The 16,954-nt window shown below is 45.5% G+C and overlaps 2 protein-coding genes across 4 annotated transcripts in view; one reads left to right on the top strand and one right to left on the bottom strand.

The window, feature by feature from the left end:
* LOC105055842 (calcium-transporting ATPase 3, endoplasmic reticulum-type) overlaps positions 1-533 on the top strand; it is a 64,439-nt gene extending 63,906 nt beyond the window's left edge. For all 3 annotated transcript variants that reach the window (XR_012136301.1, XM_029267813.2, XM_010937842.4), the window contains one exon: positions 46-533. Coding sequence is in view for 2 of the 3 variants with exons in the window: in XM_029267813.2 (XP_029123646.1) it covers positions 46-113 (68 nt within the window). In the remaining variant the exon portion in view is untranslated. The remainder of the gene's footprint in view (positions 1-45) is intronic.
* A 1,311-nt stretch (positions 534-1,844) lies between these two features.
* On the bottom strand, positions 1,845-10,600 carry LOC105055864 (probable L-gulonolactone oxidase 4). The gene is given in 7 exon segments (XM_010937872.4): positions 1,845-2,258; positions 2,340-2,400; positions 6,437-7,657; positions 7,858-8,025; positions 9,046-9,237; positions 9,240-9,300; positions 9,923-10,600. Coding segments are annotated over 5 exon segments (1,821 nt in total). The 3' UTR covers positions 1,845-2,258; positions 2,340-2,400; positions 6,437-6,935.
* Between the last annotated feature and the right edge of the window lie 6,354 nt (positions 10,601-16,954).

Genomic DNA, 16,954 nt, shown 5'->3' with positions numbered 1-16,954 from the left:
AATTTCACTGAACCAAACAAGGAGGCATTTCTTGGTTTTCTGCAGGTAGGAGGTTCAACTTTAGATTCGGGAGGCCTGATATGCTTCCCAAAAGAGAAAATCGTGACCAATAGAAGTCAAAGCGAGACAAAACCATACTTAACGTGCTTGGTGCTAGATGTAGCACTGGTAAATGTTACACGTTTTGGAAGAGCTTTACCGCCCATGCAGAAGTGATGATCGACTACCTCCTGTATGAATTGGAGGCGAACTTCATCTTGCTTGGAAAGATGAGCACTATAGAACTTACCGGCATGAAGAATTTATTACCAATTCAACCGTATACTCAAAAGAGCATCATTTTTCTTGTTATCATGTGTACAGCTATTTATGTGGTATCCTGACTGTATCTGACGATTTTGTTACATGCCTCTCTCTTATCACCTCATAGAACTGTCAAGGATGTATTCATCTGTCAGTCGAGCGTTGTAATATCTAATTGGAACATGGGGCTCAATAATATTTGTTAGCATCAATAATATTTGTTAGCATCAGTCGAGGGAAACCACTGACGGTGCATTCACATTTGTTAAATTCAGCCAGCCATTAAAATTTAACAAAATAATTGTTGGTGCTATTCTCGATCAAGATTATGAACTAATCTTTAAGATAAGCAATAATCAAATAATTGTTGGCTTCCTCCACTTTAAAATTCACAAAACTGCATTTACAGCAGCAATTGAAACATTGTTTCTAGTTCCTTACCAAAAAAAAAAAAAAAGCATGGTTTCCAGTCTCAAGATAAAGCCAAGCTAGGCTTCATGGTTCCATCGCTCTTCCTGAAAGCGTATTTTGCCTCTTTGAAACTCACACTTGCTGTTTGATTTCATGGATGCTTAATTTTGAAGTGGTCGACAACAGGTATTGAAGATTAGGTTTATTCACGTTCCCACAGCGAAGCTTGACCTCCATCGAGCCTGAAACCTCAATTATTCTGTTACAATTCCAAACAATGTTCTCCGCCTGCCATGCAAATTAAGAGCAGCTTCATCCTATGGGGTACCGCATACAAGTGAAATTGAACTTCACAGACTAAAATGCAGAAATGAAATATGAAAGGCTAAAATGCAGATATGAAAAAAGAAAGCAGCAGCATGTACAGAATGGACCCCATTGTGAAAAGCTTGTAGCCAGATCCCCAAAGCACATTTCTTTAAGAAAAACCAGGCAACTATCACAATCATCCTTCAGCCTTTATCCTGTAAGCAGTTGGTTAAACCAAAAAGTGGGCAATTATATTAGGGAATGCAATTACATTACTTAACTCTGATGACCAAGACTAGTTGCAATCAAAAGTCAGTGAATCAAAATAGGAACATTCTTTCATCTCCATTGATCATATTTCTATTATTTTAGCTTTGATCTTTAAAGTAAAGTTTGATATGGAGAAACCATTCTGGTAATAACCTACCTTTTGTCATCATTTGTGAAAAAATCAAGAACAAATAGAACTCAAATGGCACAACAGACTTAAACAGATAATGTACTCACATTTCTACATGAGTATGGATTATTGCAGAAAAATAGAAATGCTGACTGCTCTAGTGTTTCTCAGTTTCATCTTTTTCTTACACTTACTAAATTCAAGTTCTGTTCCCAAGTCAAGCACCAATCCTCCCTTAAATTCTAAAATCCCATGTATGATCACGCCTCTAGCATTTACACCAGTAGTCAGATTCTGATAATTGTAGGAAAATACCATTTTAAACGAACAGAATTGAGTACGATGAATTATGGCTCCCAGCGTATCTTGTTCATGACCCAAATATTAGAGCACTTAGAGCGTGAACCGTAGCCAGGACAGCTTGACCAATTTATGTGTGCATTAAATTTAGCCCGAGAAATCCAACAGCAGAACCTTTAAGTAGAGCAACAACTGCTAATACAAAGACTAATGATAATCATTCTTCCAATAGAATCTAGCAAAGAAATACACCCACATTCCCCACTTCTGAGAATCTTACCTGACCTGATGATTCCTGTGTAGGTTTCTGTACAGCATCACATAATCTTTCCTTCCACTGCTTTACATGAGGTTTCATCTTCAAGATTTTGGTAGGCAGACGGCAACAGAGGTCCTACAAATTTTCTTCGAACTGATGCAGCTTCCTTTAGCTTTCGCTTCCTGATCCTCTTTCTTTGAGCTCTTGTGAGCTTTTGTGGCACCAACTCACCTGTACCGCTTGGCGAACTTTCCTTTTCCACATTGTCAGCATCTTCTGCTAAAGCAAAGAGCTCAAAAAACAGGTGATAGAAAAACTTCAAAGTTATATAATTTACATATTTGCATGTATATTCACCTGGGTCCAAGTCCAAGTCTATGCACCCAGAAACCATTGCCACAGAATCCTCTTCAGCTAACTGTCAATAGTTTAATGAAATATATAAGGGCTTTTATGCAAACTCCGGAAATCAGACCAAAACAGAATAAATAGGATTGTTGGGTCATTGAATAATGCGTGTATTTGTACACACACACACACGCACACATATATATACATACATGCACACACATATACATGCCCATGCATGTATAGGATGTTGCATAAACACAAGGCATGAAGCAAGCTGGGTTATTCCTCATAAGCATTGTCATGAAATCCAAGATTAACCAAAAATTTGTGAAAGCACACTGTACATTAATTAATGAAACTAGTAATGCACATCACATACCACCAAAAAAAAAAAAAAGGAGCATGTATAAAAGAAACTCTGTAGTCCATCCCACTAATTACACTGTATATTTTTGATAAGAAAATACAAAGGGCTAAACTCTAGATTGTCAAGGTTTTCTTTCTTTCTTTCTTCTTCTTCTTCTTCTTTTAATTTTTTTTACTTCATTAAAAGCAGGGGATGTCCCATAAGATAAGAAGAAGTAAAATTACCTATAAATCATGCATTTAAAGCATGGCATTCACCTTTTATGCTAGACAAAGCCCAAATGAACATGAATAAGTAGTCAAAAGGCATAGACTTTAAGTTTCAATCACAAAAGTAATAGGAAAAGAAAAAGTAACCATCAGCAAGTCCAAGCATAGGCATGCCATTCATTCCTTCTGGAATAGAATCATAGAACAATACCAATATGCTGGACATGAAAACAACCAAACATGGCACCCACCCAACATGTACCTATTGTGCATGCCTCACCTGGCAGACAAGCCATGAAACTTGCTGACACTTGACAAGTGTCACGTACAGGAATCAGGGACATAAAAGCTACATATCTTATTGAGATGGTTTTCATCCCCATTATTGTGGATTATGTACTTCAGGATCGAGTTACAAAAAATTGCCATCAGCAAAAGATCTTATCAAGGTTCAAAACCTTGGTTTTGGTCAGATCTGCAAACTTTCAATTTCTGCAGTTTTGGCAATTTTGGCTTGAGTTTTAGAATTTCAACCAAAAATGAAGATAATAGAGAAAATAAAAGGGAAAAGATTAGGGCAAAATGAGGCATATTAGATGAATTTTGGCATGTTGCACGGTTTGTAATCTTTGGAATTATAGTTTTGGAGTTTTTAAAGTAATAACCTATATTAAGAAAAGTATATTTATTTAAAGAACCAATGAAAATATTTCCTACTTATATTACACTCAACTGTGTCATAACAATCAACCTATTAAACATATGAAATGTAAATATGCATAAAGACATGCCTACAAGAAACCAGCATGATGATATGTCATTGTTACGATATTTACCATCATACTAAGCATCATTTACAGCATACTGAGCCTTATTTTCTGTTGAATTCTTAGACTCAAATACTCAAACATTCCAGTCTTCTTTCCAATTACAAAATCAATGTTTTATTGCACGAAGTTACTTCCAACATGTTATACTGAAGATCCATATGTGGATACCCCCTTTTTTGCTCAAAAAGAAGATGAAAAAGTCAGCATTATTTAAAAAAAAAAAATCACAACATTGAGATTACATATAAAACCTTTCCTTATTGCTATTTACAAATTGACCGAAACAATTTCAATCATTTTTGCAAAAAAGCACCTTGGGGTTGGTTGACTGACAGATTAATAGGCAATCATTTTCTTAAACATTTATGGGACTGTTGTAAGCTAGGGAACAAAATTATCCCTCTTGCCAAAGGTTTCCTTTCTTTATTTTCTCCATTTCTCATGTTTCCTTTCTAGTGCTAGGTTCTTCAACCCCCTTCTAGATCCTCGCCAGCTCCCCAAGATTGAGGTTCCACCCCTTCTCCTTGCTCTTGGTACGAAACAAATATGCACCTCGGGTATAGCTAAAGATCTTGGAGGCATAGAGAGCCTAAAGGACATCACTAATTAGATGCTTCTTGCCAAATAATCGTCCTAATTAAGTATGGACTCGAGACCTTGCTACTAATCCCAACCTGGTTGAGAACCCATCCATGGCTTCCCTCTTCTCCTTAAGCATGCTCAGGTCGTGATAATCAAGGAAGATAGCAATCATGAAGATGGCAACTAAGAGCTTAGCCACCTACTGGACCATCCACTTCCTGATCCCCTTATCATGGTCTTGTTGAGAATCTTGTCCACAAACTGAAACTCTCAATTCTCATTGGGAAGCCTGAAGATATTGGCTATGATCTTGATGGGGAAGCTCTGAACCTCCTCATGGTTCTAGTTGGCAAAGATCTTGGTAAGCTCACTGTCAGAGCAACCACCAATGTTGCAAAGGACATCCTGGTGAAGATATTGTCACCGGAATTGATATTGCTGTGGACTGTCTTGAAGAAGTAATACTATCACCCACACCAATGAAAGAGATATAGGGGTCATCATCGACCTTGGTGGAAACATAGGCAAGAATGCACAAGCATGTTGTGGTAGCCTAGAGGTGGCTGAAAGTGAGCGTCGTCCTCATAGTGAGAGATGCCTATGACCAGGTAAAGAAGGTCGCAAGCAGTGACGGTGTAGAAGTGGCGATGTTGTAGAGGTGGTGCTCAGTGTTCTTGTAACAATCGATGGCACAATGGATGATGGTGCCACTAGGACCCATTAATTGGGAGGGTAGTCATGATCTACTTGATGGGGCTGCCGACCTTGAGGATCATGATGGAGCAAGGACAGGTGATGGAGAGGATGAAGTTGCAAGGAGAATGGTGGCTGCTGATAGGGAGGTTGTGCAGTTGTAAACAAAGACTGCGAACTCCTTTTCCTAATGTTCAGGGCTAGGTTTTGGCCCATTACTGCTAGCCTAGCAAGCCTAATTGAAGATAGTGCTACCAACCTCATCAATTGATTGATCGATTTAGGGTTTCAATCTAGGGTTTAGAGTCCAGAAAGACAATGAAGAAGAAGAGTGAAATAGAGAGGGGTTGTTGGAGTTGAGGAGTCTTGAGGGATTTAAGCATTGAATTAGTGAAAAAAATTTCTCCAATTTCTTTTTCCTGCTCCATTTTCTAGGGATAGAATCAGTTGTCTCCCCTGTTAAACTTAACCAAAGAACATGATTATTAGGGATGACGGAGGGCTAACAGAAAAGTCTAATTGTAATTTAAGCTGACATTTTCTAGGTTGATCAGTAAACAATGATAAGGAAACATTTTATATGTAATATCTACAAAATTCTAGGTGTCATTTGCAAAAGAAAATATATTTTTTGAGCAAGAAAATAACATTATTAAGCCAACAATAAATGAATGAATAAATTTCTCTATATTGGCACTAAATACCAATTTAGTGGATAAACCTGGTATCCATAATTGCTTTATACCAGTTTTGATGGAAACTGGTTGGAACTACGAAAGTTGACCAAACCGACTTTCACTGAGTTAACATCTGAATCCCAAGGTAATTACCGCCCTCTTCCCATCTACTGATTGATTGTTTGAACAGAATACTTTTCCTTTTTATAAGAACTGAGATTTTACTTAGATGCTGCACTCTTTTTAGCACACAAGCATTGCAAAACATCTCTAAGAGCATGCTCCATACCTCATGCAGGAGGATATCCTCATGCTAAGAGCAAATCGTCAAATCAACCAAGAAACAATCTGACAGCGGTTAACCGATCCAAGATATCTATTTCATTCACTCCTTCGCTTGTTATCTGACCGATCCAAGATATCTAACCAAGTCATGGAGTTAAACATTGAGCCCTAATCCTCGAAGGAAATTATCTCAACAAATTACTACTCAACATTCCGATCATATTCGTAACAGAGTCTAACATCCGTCGTGGATTCGGAGGAGAGGGATCGATGAGCGGCAAGGGATTTACACGTAATCTTTATCTTCGCTTTAGATTCGATCTTTGGTGATATTCATAAGAAAAGATTAGGTTGACTTGGGTCCTCAATTAGGGAACAAAGGATCCAGAAATCCGAGCAGATGGCGAAATTTAGATAGCACTAGAAGCCAGATCAGAGAGAACGGAGACGAAGAGATTACTTGTGGTGCTGTGACGGGAGGCGGCGGCGGCGGCGGCGGCGGCGGGGGATGGTAGAGGTTGAGGAGAGCCTGGTGGAACTTCCTCCGCTTCTCTTCTCTCTTCCTCTTCATTTGGAATCGGAAATTGGAAACTGGAATAGGAGCGATGCTGGGCTCGCCGGCCGCCTGGAAAGGGTTTAAATAGCGGGCGCTCCGGATGATTCTGGAAATGCGATCGCCCGCATGAAAACATTCCGTGCGGAAACTAAATCAACCTAGTCCACCAATCGCTATGCGCGTTTAAATCCGTGCAGTTTGTGCACCTTGCTAGCTAACCCATTAATTGGAGTTCCAGTAGAGTAATAATAAAAAAATACAAATAACACGTCCGGAGGATGAGATGGTGATCTTACGTGGCTTATATATGCATCTGGTTCTGGTGCAGGCGGCCATGGAGGTGACCACCAAGCCAATTTTATTCGAAAATAACATCCTCAAAATAAACGCGACACATGAAGGATCATCGTGCAACATTTGACATCATATTTTGGCCGACATCGTTCCTCTTTTGTAGCTCCTCAGCTGTTTGGATCTTCCGGCACACTCGAGCTTCTTCATAGACGTGGCCCGGCCTGCAGTAGTACCCCTTCTCTGGTGCGCAGTGGTTATCAACGGAGCAGATGCACAGCCCCTCCAAAGCACAGCCCTTCCCCGAGGTCACCACCTCTTTCCCTCTTAGCCCCAACACGGCATCCGTCCAGTCCGACGAGAACAAACCCTCCTGGTCGTACTTCTCCATCACGCTCCCAAACTTGTCCCCTTTGGCTCCCAGCTTCTCCCTCACCTTCAAAAAGCCAATGTTTCTGTTCTTGCCCCAGTGTGGCAACCCGTTGTACTTGAACAACGCCATCTGCTCGATCTCTTCGAGCACATCCTCGAATAGCCGGGGCTGTTCCGGGTCACGGGAGCGGTAGTAGGTCATGTCTATGTCGACCGAGTCTTCTATTTTGCCGAGGAAGGCTGTGGAGTTACGGACGAAGCGCATGAGGAAGCCGAGATACAGCTCCGTGCCACAGAGAGCTTCGGGGTTGGCGTCGCGGAGCTTCTTTACATCGCCGATGAAGCTGGCGATGCTGGTGAAGGGTATGCTCACTGTAGTTTGGTGATAGAAGATTCCTGGAATTCGAGGGTCCCATCCGCAGGCTGTCTGGACGTTGTCCTCCGGGCTTCTCAGGCATGACCCTGTGGAAAAATTAATGTTGGTTAATAATCCAATGATATAAGCGGTTACTTCAGCTACTCGTTGCGAGCAATTGCACTCGGCTCAATGTCTAATTGCTGTTCTCTCCAAATGGGTATTGTTTATTACTTCAGTGAAAGTCGCCAACTTCATATAATGTGCAAAATTGTTGAATATGCCCAAACTTAATTGCATATTATACCCGAGGATTGCATGTCACTTTGATTTCCGATGACTGGATAGCCCGTGAAATCTACGATACTGCCATCATTGTTCTTAAGGCCCATGCCAAGGAGGAGTAAACTGATCACTTGCGTTCTAGCTAGCAAGCATCTTCCATTGGCATCCTCCCTTGCCTCGGCTAATTCCTCTACAAAATGTATAAAATAGACATGTGATGCACAATTACAAAAGCCATAGAGAACAGAAAATGGAATAAGAGTCTTTTTATTTGAGCTGGAAATAATGGTAGATCCAAAAATTTTATTTTATGGGATCAATATAATAAAAATATGAAAGAGTCATAGAAAAAAAAATATTATTTTTAAAAAATAATAAAATTTATAAAAATAATGATGTACGATATTTTTAATATTTTTTATAATAAAATATTATAAAGAATATTGTGTGTACTGTTCATCGTATGATGGATGGCTAATGCGGTCACACATGGGCATGCATCTACAGTGCACAATCCTGTAAGGCTCCTGCAACCATTCATCATGTGATAGACGATGCATGCTGTCACAGCAAAAGATGCATGTTCTTAAATATAAGAAGTGATAGATGGGATTGGGATGGTATTTTAAAAAATAAATAAATAAATAAAGAGAAAGAAGGAGAAAGATCCAGAGAGAAGTTAAATTGATGTGAGAGAGGGAAAGGAAGAGAGTGGTAGGATATATGGGTCATTAAAAGAAGAGAATATACATCATAATTATTTTTTTGATACGATCTTTTTTATTTTTTTTAAAATATTATATAAGATATGAAATTAATTCATAAAATTAGTAAATTAATTTTAATTTTTTTATTAATATATATATAATATTTAATAATTTTTTTATTTTTTTATGAGATCAATTAACTTTACATTCAACCGCATGCATCCGTCGATGGCTGGGAACCACTCCAGACTAAACCAGTAATGTTACATTAATGCTACCATGACTGATTTTGTTATAAAAAAAAAAAAAAAATCTGTGCATAAAAGAGGTAGCGTGGACATCATATATTAAATCATTTTACTAGAAACTTACATCCCTAATATCAAAAAATATATATTTTTTTAAAATATAGCGGAAGTAAGATGCTCCCCCAATGCATCCCTAATATCAAAACATTAAACGATGAAAATGGAGATCAGATGGGGAAAAAGTCTGAAGTGTACCTAAAGCACGGGTGGACTTTATGACAAGCCTGGCTTGCGGTCGGAACCCTAAGAAATCGTTCTCGCCTTTCCCAGTAGCGTTGATAGGAAGTTTGACGTCGTCCCTGTAGATAACGATAGCTTGTGAGGGGTACCAAATAATATCGCCGTATTGCGTAGTGGAGGCAAATGAGGCGATGGTCTGCTCAAAAGCTCGTCTCTTCGGACCCTGTTGGTGACGGAGCGCTTGAACATGGGTTCCAGCTGGAGAGTGACCTGCATGGTTCATTCATGCAACAAATCTTTGGTTAGAAATGCAATCATGTCGTAGAAATTAATTTTCGATGTGTAAAATTGCCAGAGACCATGGTTGAGCTGGAAGGAAATCTTATTTGTATATATATTTTTATTCATAAAAATATATAATCTTAACAACACATAACCTTCAAGCCTCTGATGCTTTTAAAAGCAGTGTGCGTGTGCGGCGTGAGGTTTTGGGAAGGCAAAGGTTGGTTTCAAAATTCAACTACTTGTAGGAAATAATTTAGATGTGTAATGTGTACAAAATGTCGTGACCACTGGTCATGTGGGAAATGCGGTCGCCTGCAACGCCGAGTAATTTGCTGCCTATTTCATATATGTTGTTTCCTTAGACCGATCCTCCCTCTTCCATGTAAATCACTAAGTCTGGCTTTTGAAGCGGAATTATAAGTTGATAAAATTTGAAGTGAAGAAGAGATTGATCTGGAACCGCCTTATAGACCCTGGTGCAATTTACCCGGATACAATTTAACTTCGATGCAAATTAACCATCCAAAACTGATGTATCTTTGCTGGCCAGCGAAGCGAAGCTGCTTTCAGTGACATAGTATATCTGTCTGACAATTTTTTAACGTACCTGAGAAACAACTCCAAGCACACCCAGAGAAACCTTGGCAGCCAAGAGGTCAGGATCATCCTCTCCGAGGCTGACGACCATTGCGTAGAGCCCGTTGATCTGCACCGAGCTTGGCACCACCAGCCTCATTCCGACGACGTACTCATGCACCGCCGAGCCCTTGCCGAACACCGAGCTCCCGTGCGAGCCGGTCCCGAGCAGGCCCCCCAGCGTCACCCCTTCCCAGTACGGCGAGTGGGGCAACGCAAGGCCGTTGGCGGCCGCCACGTCCAGCAGCGCCCGCAGAGTGATCCCGGCCTCCACTGTCATGCGCGAGCTGGCCAAGTCCACGTGCACCGACTTGTTCAGGCGCAAGGTGCTGATTGCCAGCCCTGCGCCGCTCGGCCCGCCGGGGCACGACAGCTTGGGGATGCTGTGGGCGTAGGCGCTGACCGCCTTCATGTGCTGCTTTGCAAACGAGGCATTGGAGACGGCCAGGAGGAGCTCCCGTTCATTGGTGGGGTAGGTGACGGCAGCAACGAGGCAGGTGCTGCGGTCGGGGAAAGCGCCGTAGGCATTGGTCACGGTGCAGTTGATGTGGCCGGACGTGCAATTGATTACCGGGCCCGGTGGTGACCCCCTCGCCGGGAGATGGAAAAGGGACAGGCTTAGGGTGAGGAGTGCAAGGAAGGTGGCCATGGTGGATGGTGGGGGTACGGTATTGATCGGAGGTGTAGCTGTACTTATAGCCTCCGTATTGCATGCACCAGGTAAAATTGGATCGCGTCAAATCCTACGGTTGATAACATGCCACGCTACTTTTTATATTTCACTAATTTTTGATTGCACACTATCTACCATACACATGCATAAATAATTTTTGAGTGCCCGCTATCCACCGTAGATAAGCATTCAAATTTATCACTTGATGCATACAATAATTTTTTATATTTACAGAGAATCTTATTTGATTATTACTGTAAATAATTTAATTACGTCGCACACTGCAGCCGGAGGATAAGAACTAGCCATTGACTGCTATATATATATACACACACAAACATATATATATATATATATATATATATATATATATATATATATATATATATATATATATATATATATATATATATTTATTTATTTATTTATGTGTGTCTATATATATATATATTGGTGCAAAAATCTGCTTGCACCGAAGAAGCTGGAGTTGGCAAAGCCGCGGTCGCCGCGGGACCTGCAAAGAAGTCTAAATCGGAGGTGGGGTTGCTCCGGCAAGACCCTCCGACGCTCAAGTCAGTTCTCTGCCTCAACAAGAATGGAGTGCTCGAACGGAGAATTTAGCAGAGTTTTGAGATAAGAAATGAGCTTATAGAATAACGTATCTGGGTCCCCCTTTTATAGACGGAGGAGGCAACGGATTGATGACGACATTTGTAACCGTCTGGTAGTGGGCCGCCCATGGTCAGGGGAATTTATTACGAAGGGTAGTGGAGTAGACCCGTGGCTATTGCTATGGCCTGCCACGTAGAGCCTGTTGCAGGTAGTAGAGCGGCGTCCGTTGCCGCTAGTTGTCAGGGAGTAGTGGAGTCGCGCAGCACCTGCCGCAGGGAGTGGAGCAGAATCGTGGCCGTTGATACAGCCTGTCAGAGAGTAATGGGTCGCGCAGGGTTCGCCGCAGGGAGTGGAGCAGGGCTGCGTCCGCTACTGCGGCCTGTCAGGGAGTGATGGAGCCGCGCGGAATCTGCCACAGGAAGTGGAACAGGATCATGGTTGTTATTGTGACCTGCCAGGGGGCGCGGATCTGTCGGCTGAAGCTCGACAGCGGTCGGAGTCCGGCCTCTGTAGAGGTCCGGGCGGAGTCCTCCTTGCGGTTGGGGTCGTGGGTGGAGCCCGACTTCCGTGGGAGTCCGGGCGGAGCCCTCTCGGAGCTGAAGTTGCGGGCAGAATCCGGCTCCTGTAGGAGTCCGGGTGGAATCCCCTGCAATCAAAATTAGATGTGGAGTCCGGCTCCCGTAGGAGTCCGGACGAAGTCTGTCTGCAGCCGTTGGAGTCGAGGACGAAGCCCAGCTCTCGTAGGAGTCCGGGTGGAGTCTCCCTGCAATCAAAGTTAATGGTGAAGTCCGGCTCCCGTAGGAGTCCGGACGGGGCTTACCAGCAGTTGACGCTGAGGACGGAGCCCGGCTCCCGTAGGAGTCCGGGCGGAGTCCACTTGAGGTCGAAGTTGTCGGCGGAGTCCGGCTCCCGTAGGAGTCCGGACGAAGTCTGTCTGCAGCCGTTGGAGTCGAAGACGAAGCCCAGCTCTCGTAGGAGTCCGGGTGGAGTCTCCCTGCAATCAAAGTTAAAGGTGAAGTTCGGCTCCCGTAGGAGTCCGGATGGGGCTTACCAGCAGTTGACGCTGAGGACGGAGCCCGACTCCCGTAGGAGTCCGGACGGAGTCTGCTTGCGGTTGAAGTTGTCGGCGGAGTCCGGCTCCCGTAGGAGTCCGGACGAAGTCTGCTTGTAGCTGTTGGAGTTGAGGACGAAGCCCGGCTCCCGTAGGAGTCCGGGCGGAGTCTTCCTGCAATCAAAGTTAAAGGTGAAGTCCGGCTCCCGTAGGAGTCCGACGGGGCTCACCAGCAGTTGACGCTGAGGACGGAGCCCGCTCCCGTAGGAGTCCGGGCGGAGTCTACTTGCGGTTGAAGTTGTTGGCGGAGTCCGGCTCCCGTAGGAGTCCGGACGAAGTCTGCTTGTAGCTGTTGGAGTTGAGGATGAAGCCCGGCTCCCGTAGGAGTCCGAGCGGAGTCTTCCTGCAATCAAAGTTAAAGGTGAAGTCCGGCTCCCGTAGGAGTCCAGACGGGGCTTACCAGCAGTTGACGCTGAGGACGGAGCCCGGCTCCCGTAGGAGTCCGGACGAAGTCTACTTGCGATTGAAGTTGTCGGTGGAGTCCGGCTCCCGTAGGAGTCCGGACGAAGTCTGCTCGCTGTTGAAATTGTCGGTGACGGAGCCCGGCTCCCGTAGGAGTCCGGACGGAGTTGTCATGTAGTCGATTCCACTGAGGACTTCGGCTGTGGGTATTTTATACCCAACACCAGTCCCCCTACTTCCGAGTTTGAATTTCGAACGAGGGAAGTACAGAGAGATGGGCACAGCCGAAGCCGTCCCTTCGAATCCTGCACACTGCCGCCCCCAGATATTTTGGCAATTAATGTGTGCACGTCAGAGCCTGTTTTCGATGAAGGTGACCTGAAGAGTCTTTTCGGAACCCCCGTCGGAACGCGATCCCAAGCATCGTGCTACGAAATTTGTGAACGGTCAACCCTCGATAGCGATGAGGGGGACACGCGTGACACGTGGCACGCACCAGTTGGCCCAGGAACACCCGCCGCCATAACTGCGCTAGGATCCGTCGGCTATTTAAACCCCTAATCTCCTTCATGGCTTCATCCTGTCGATAGAACGGTACCTTTCTTTCGCCTGAGAGCCTAGCTACTCAGCTACTTCCCTCGCACCAGTCCTTGTCTTCTTCAGCCCCCCACTTCTTCTCTGAGGGTTCCCACACCATGTCCTCTACCCCGGAGGCCCTCCTTGAAGGGATGTCTAGGGCTTGGAGGAAGGCGAGGAGGAGAACAGTGGCTGGTGAGGATCCCCGCCGTTTCAAAGGAGGCTCAAGGAAGAATTCATTCAACAACAGGGGTTTAATAACGGGGGCCGCCGGTAAGGTTATTCTGCCCGAGAATTTCGGAGTAGCAAGGTGGGGTGATACCGGTCAAGAGGGCAGAGCTGTCGTCACAAGCTGTGGCGGGATCCTTGATGCCGTCGGGGCCGAGGGACAGAAGCGGTCGGCGTCGACGGTGGGGCAGTGGAACTTGTTGCGGGGACGGTGGAAGTAGCGCATGCCGACCTTGCCGGAACATTTTGGGTGGTGGCTGTCGCGGAGCATTCGGAGGTGGAGCATATCCTTGACATCACCGCTGCCTCCAATGTGACTCCGGCTCTTCTTGAAACAGGTCTTCGTCACCGCTGCGTTGCCTTTACCGCCCCCGGGAACCTATCCCACCCTTTTCCTCCTAGGGTTGGGACTTCGGAGATGGAGCGAAGCGAGACGGGACGAGAGCCGATAGGTCCATTACACGCACTGGAGAACGCAACTGAGAAGGACAGAGACGGGAAGAGGAGTTCGTAGCTTGGAGTGGCCTAAGCCGTGCTCGCGAGGCCGTGCTCGGAGGCTTGCAATGATGTATATCTCTCTTCTTTTTTTTTTTTTCTCGACCCACCGGGTCTTGTAATGTATATCTTATCAAATGAAAAGGAAATTTTGCTACCTTGTCTGTACCTTGCATCGAATAGTTGTCTGTCGAACTTCTTTATTTTTTTTTTGTCTTTTTCACGTCGTCCTAAGGTCATCGACGACCTCTTTCATTCGTGTAGGGTGGTTATTTCCGAGCTCCTCTTCGACTTTTACGCTGTTCGAAGATACCCGATTGTCATTCTGTCAATGGCTGCTGGCTCGCTTGAGGCCATTCGGGTCCGGGATCCCTCCCAGGGCTTGAACTCGGGATTCGAGCCTCTGTCACCCTAAGGGAGTTGTCTTATTTTGAGCCGAAAGCTTCCTTGAAAGCTGGGACCCCCATCAGGAGTCCCAATTCCTGCTGTGATAGGGTTTTTTTTTTTTTTTTACACCTCGGCGCTGTTTGTTTTCCAATCGTCACTGTTGCAATCCATTGCCTTCCTTTTTCGCTTGGAGTTTTTTCTCCGCTGAAGTCGAAGCTAAGTTCGGCTCCCGTGGGAGTCCGGACGGAGAATCCTCTTGAAGTTGGAGTTATGGACGGAGCCCGGCTCTCGTAGGAGTCCGGGCGGAGCCTTCCTTGGTGTCGTGGACAGAGCCGGCTCCCGTAGGAGTCAGGGCGAAGTCTTCCTGCAATCAAAGTCACAGGCAAAGTCTGGCTCCCGCAGGAGTCCGGACAAGGCTTATTGGCAGTTGCTGTTGTCAGCGGAGCCCGGCTCCCGTAGGAGTCCGGGTGGGGTTGTCCTGTAGTTGATGTCGGCGATGGAGCCCGGCTCCCGTAGGAGTCCGGGCTGGGTTTACTACGGTCGGAGTTGCTTAAGCTAGGGCAAGGTTTTCCTCCTAGGGGGCGCATATGGGCGTTGCAGGGCCTCTCCCCTTATCCGGTCTAAAAGAACCGGGCCTTCGACTTTGTTCATGTCAGGACGAGGTCCTCCTCCTGCTCCTGACATGGCTGCAGGGGCACATATGGGCGTTGTAAGGCCTCTCCCCTTATCCGGTCTAAAAGAACGGGCCTTCGACTTTGTTCAAGTTAGGGCGAGGTTCTCCTCCTGTCCCTAACAGGGCTGTGGGGGCACATATGGGCGTTGTAAGGCCTCTCCCCCATCCGGTCTAAAAGGAACCGGGCCTTCGACTTTGCTCAAGTTAGGGCGAAGTTCTCCTCCTGTCCCTAACAGGGCTGTGGGGGCACATATGGGCGTTGTAAGGCCTCTCCCCCATCCGGTCTAAAAGGAACCGGGCCTTCGACTTTGCTCAAGTTAGGGCGAGGTTCTCCTCCTGTCCCTAACAGGGCTGTGGGGGCACATATGGGCGTTGTAAGGCCTCTCCCCCCATCCGGTCTAAAAGGAACCGGGCCTTCGACTTTGCTCAAGTTAGGACGAGGTTCTCCTCCTGTCCCTAACAGGGCTGTGGGGGCACATATGGGCGTTGTAAGGCCTCTCCCCCCATCCGGTCTAAAAGGAACCGGGCCTTCGACTTTATGAGGTTGCTCTTTTGCTTTTGATACATTTTGTTTGAATTGTCCAAAGACGTATGGGTATGCGATTATTGATTAAAACGAAGTTACTGGTAGTACATCCGCAAGTTTTCTGAGCTCCATGGTCGCGGGAGGTCGGCTCCTCCGAGCTCCTTAAGATAATAAGTCCCGGGCCGGACTACTTCTTTGACCTCATAAGGTCCCTCCCAGTTTGGGGCGAGCTTCCCCTGGTCCTGAGGTTGCGAGACAGCAGCTCGTCGAAGCACTAGATCTCCTACTTTAAAAGCTTTGTTCTTGACCCGGGCGTTGTAATATCGGGCAACTTTCTGCCTGTAGGCTGCCATTCGAACCTGAGCGATCTCCCGTCTTTCTTCTAGCAGGTCGAGGTTGGCTCTAAGACTTTGTGAATTTTGGTGTTCGTCGAATGCCACGACTCGTGCCGACGGGAGTTTAAGCTCGATCGAGATGACGGCTTCCGTTTCGAAGGCTAAAGCAAAGGGGGTCTCCCCTGTAGGTAACCTCTGGGTAGTTCGATATGCCCATAGCACATGATAAAGCTCGTCCACTCAAGTTCTTTTGCTTTTTCAAGCCTTGTCTTAATCCCCTGCAGAAGGGTTCTGTTAGTCACCTCAGCTTCGCCGTTCGCCTGAGGATGGGCTACCGAAGTGAAGTTGTGGGAGATGTTTAGATCTTCACAGAATTCGCGAATCTTGCTCCCGCGAATTGCCATCCATTATCAGTGATTAGGGTTCTAGGCAGACCGAACCTGCACACAATTGACTTCCAGACGAAATCTTGTACTTTTGCTTCTGTGATTTTTGCTAGTGGTTCGGCTTCAACCCATTTGGTGAAGTAGTCGATCGCTACAAGGAGAAACTTCCTTTGTCCAGACGCCATGGGAAAGGGGCCAAGGATGTCCATCCCCCATTGTGCAAAAGGCCACGGGGCACTCAAGGGTGTGAGCTCGGTGGCGGGCTGTCTCTGGACGTTAGCGTATCTCTGGCATCGATCGCACTTTTTGACATATTCAATCGAATCATGATGCATCGTTGGCCAGTAATATCCTTGGCGGAGTAGTTTATGGGATAAAGATCTAGCTCCCAAATGGTTTCCACAAACTCCCTCGTGCACTTCCCATAAGGCGTAGTCAGCTTCCGAGGGTCGGAGGCATTTTAAGAGGGGCAAGGAGTATGATCTTTTGTACAATTTGTCCTCATAAAGGATGTACCGGGAGGCCTGATTTCGGAGCTTCCGAGCCTCCTTCGCGTCCTGGGGGAGAACTCCATCTCTAAGATAGGTTATCAGCGGGTC

This window comes from Elaeis guineensis, chromosome 13, assembly GCF_000442705.2.
Source record: "Elaeis guineensis isolate ETL-2024a chromosome 13, EG11, whole genome shotgun sequence".
Classification (NCBI taxonomy): domain Eukaryota; kingdom Viridiplantae; phylum Streptophyta; class Magnoliopsida; order Arecales; family Arecaceae; genus Elaeis; species Elaeis guineensis.
The sequence above is the reverse complement of the archived record's forward strand: the minus strand, read 5'-3'. Positions and strand labels throughout refer to the sequence as shown.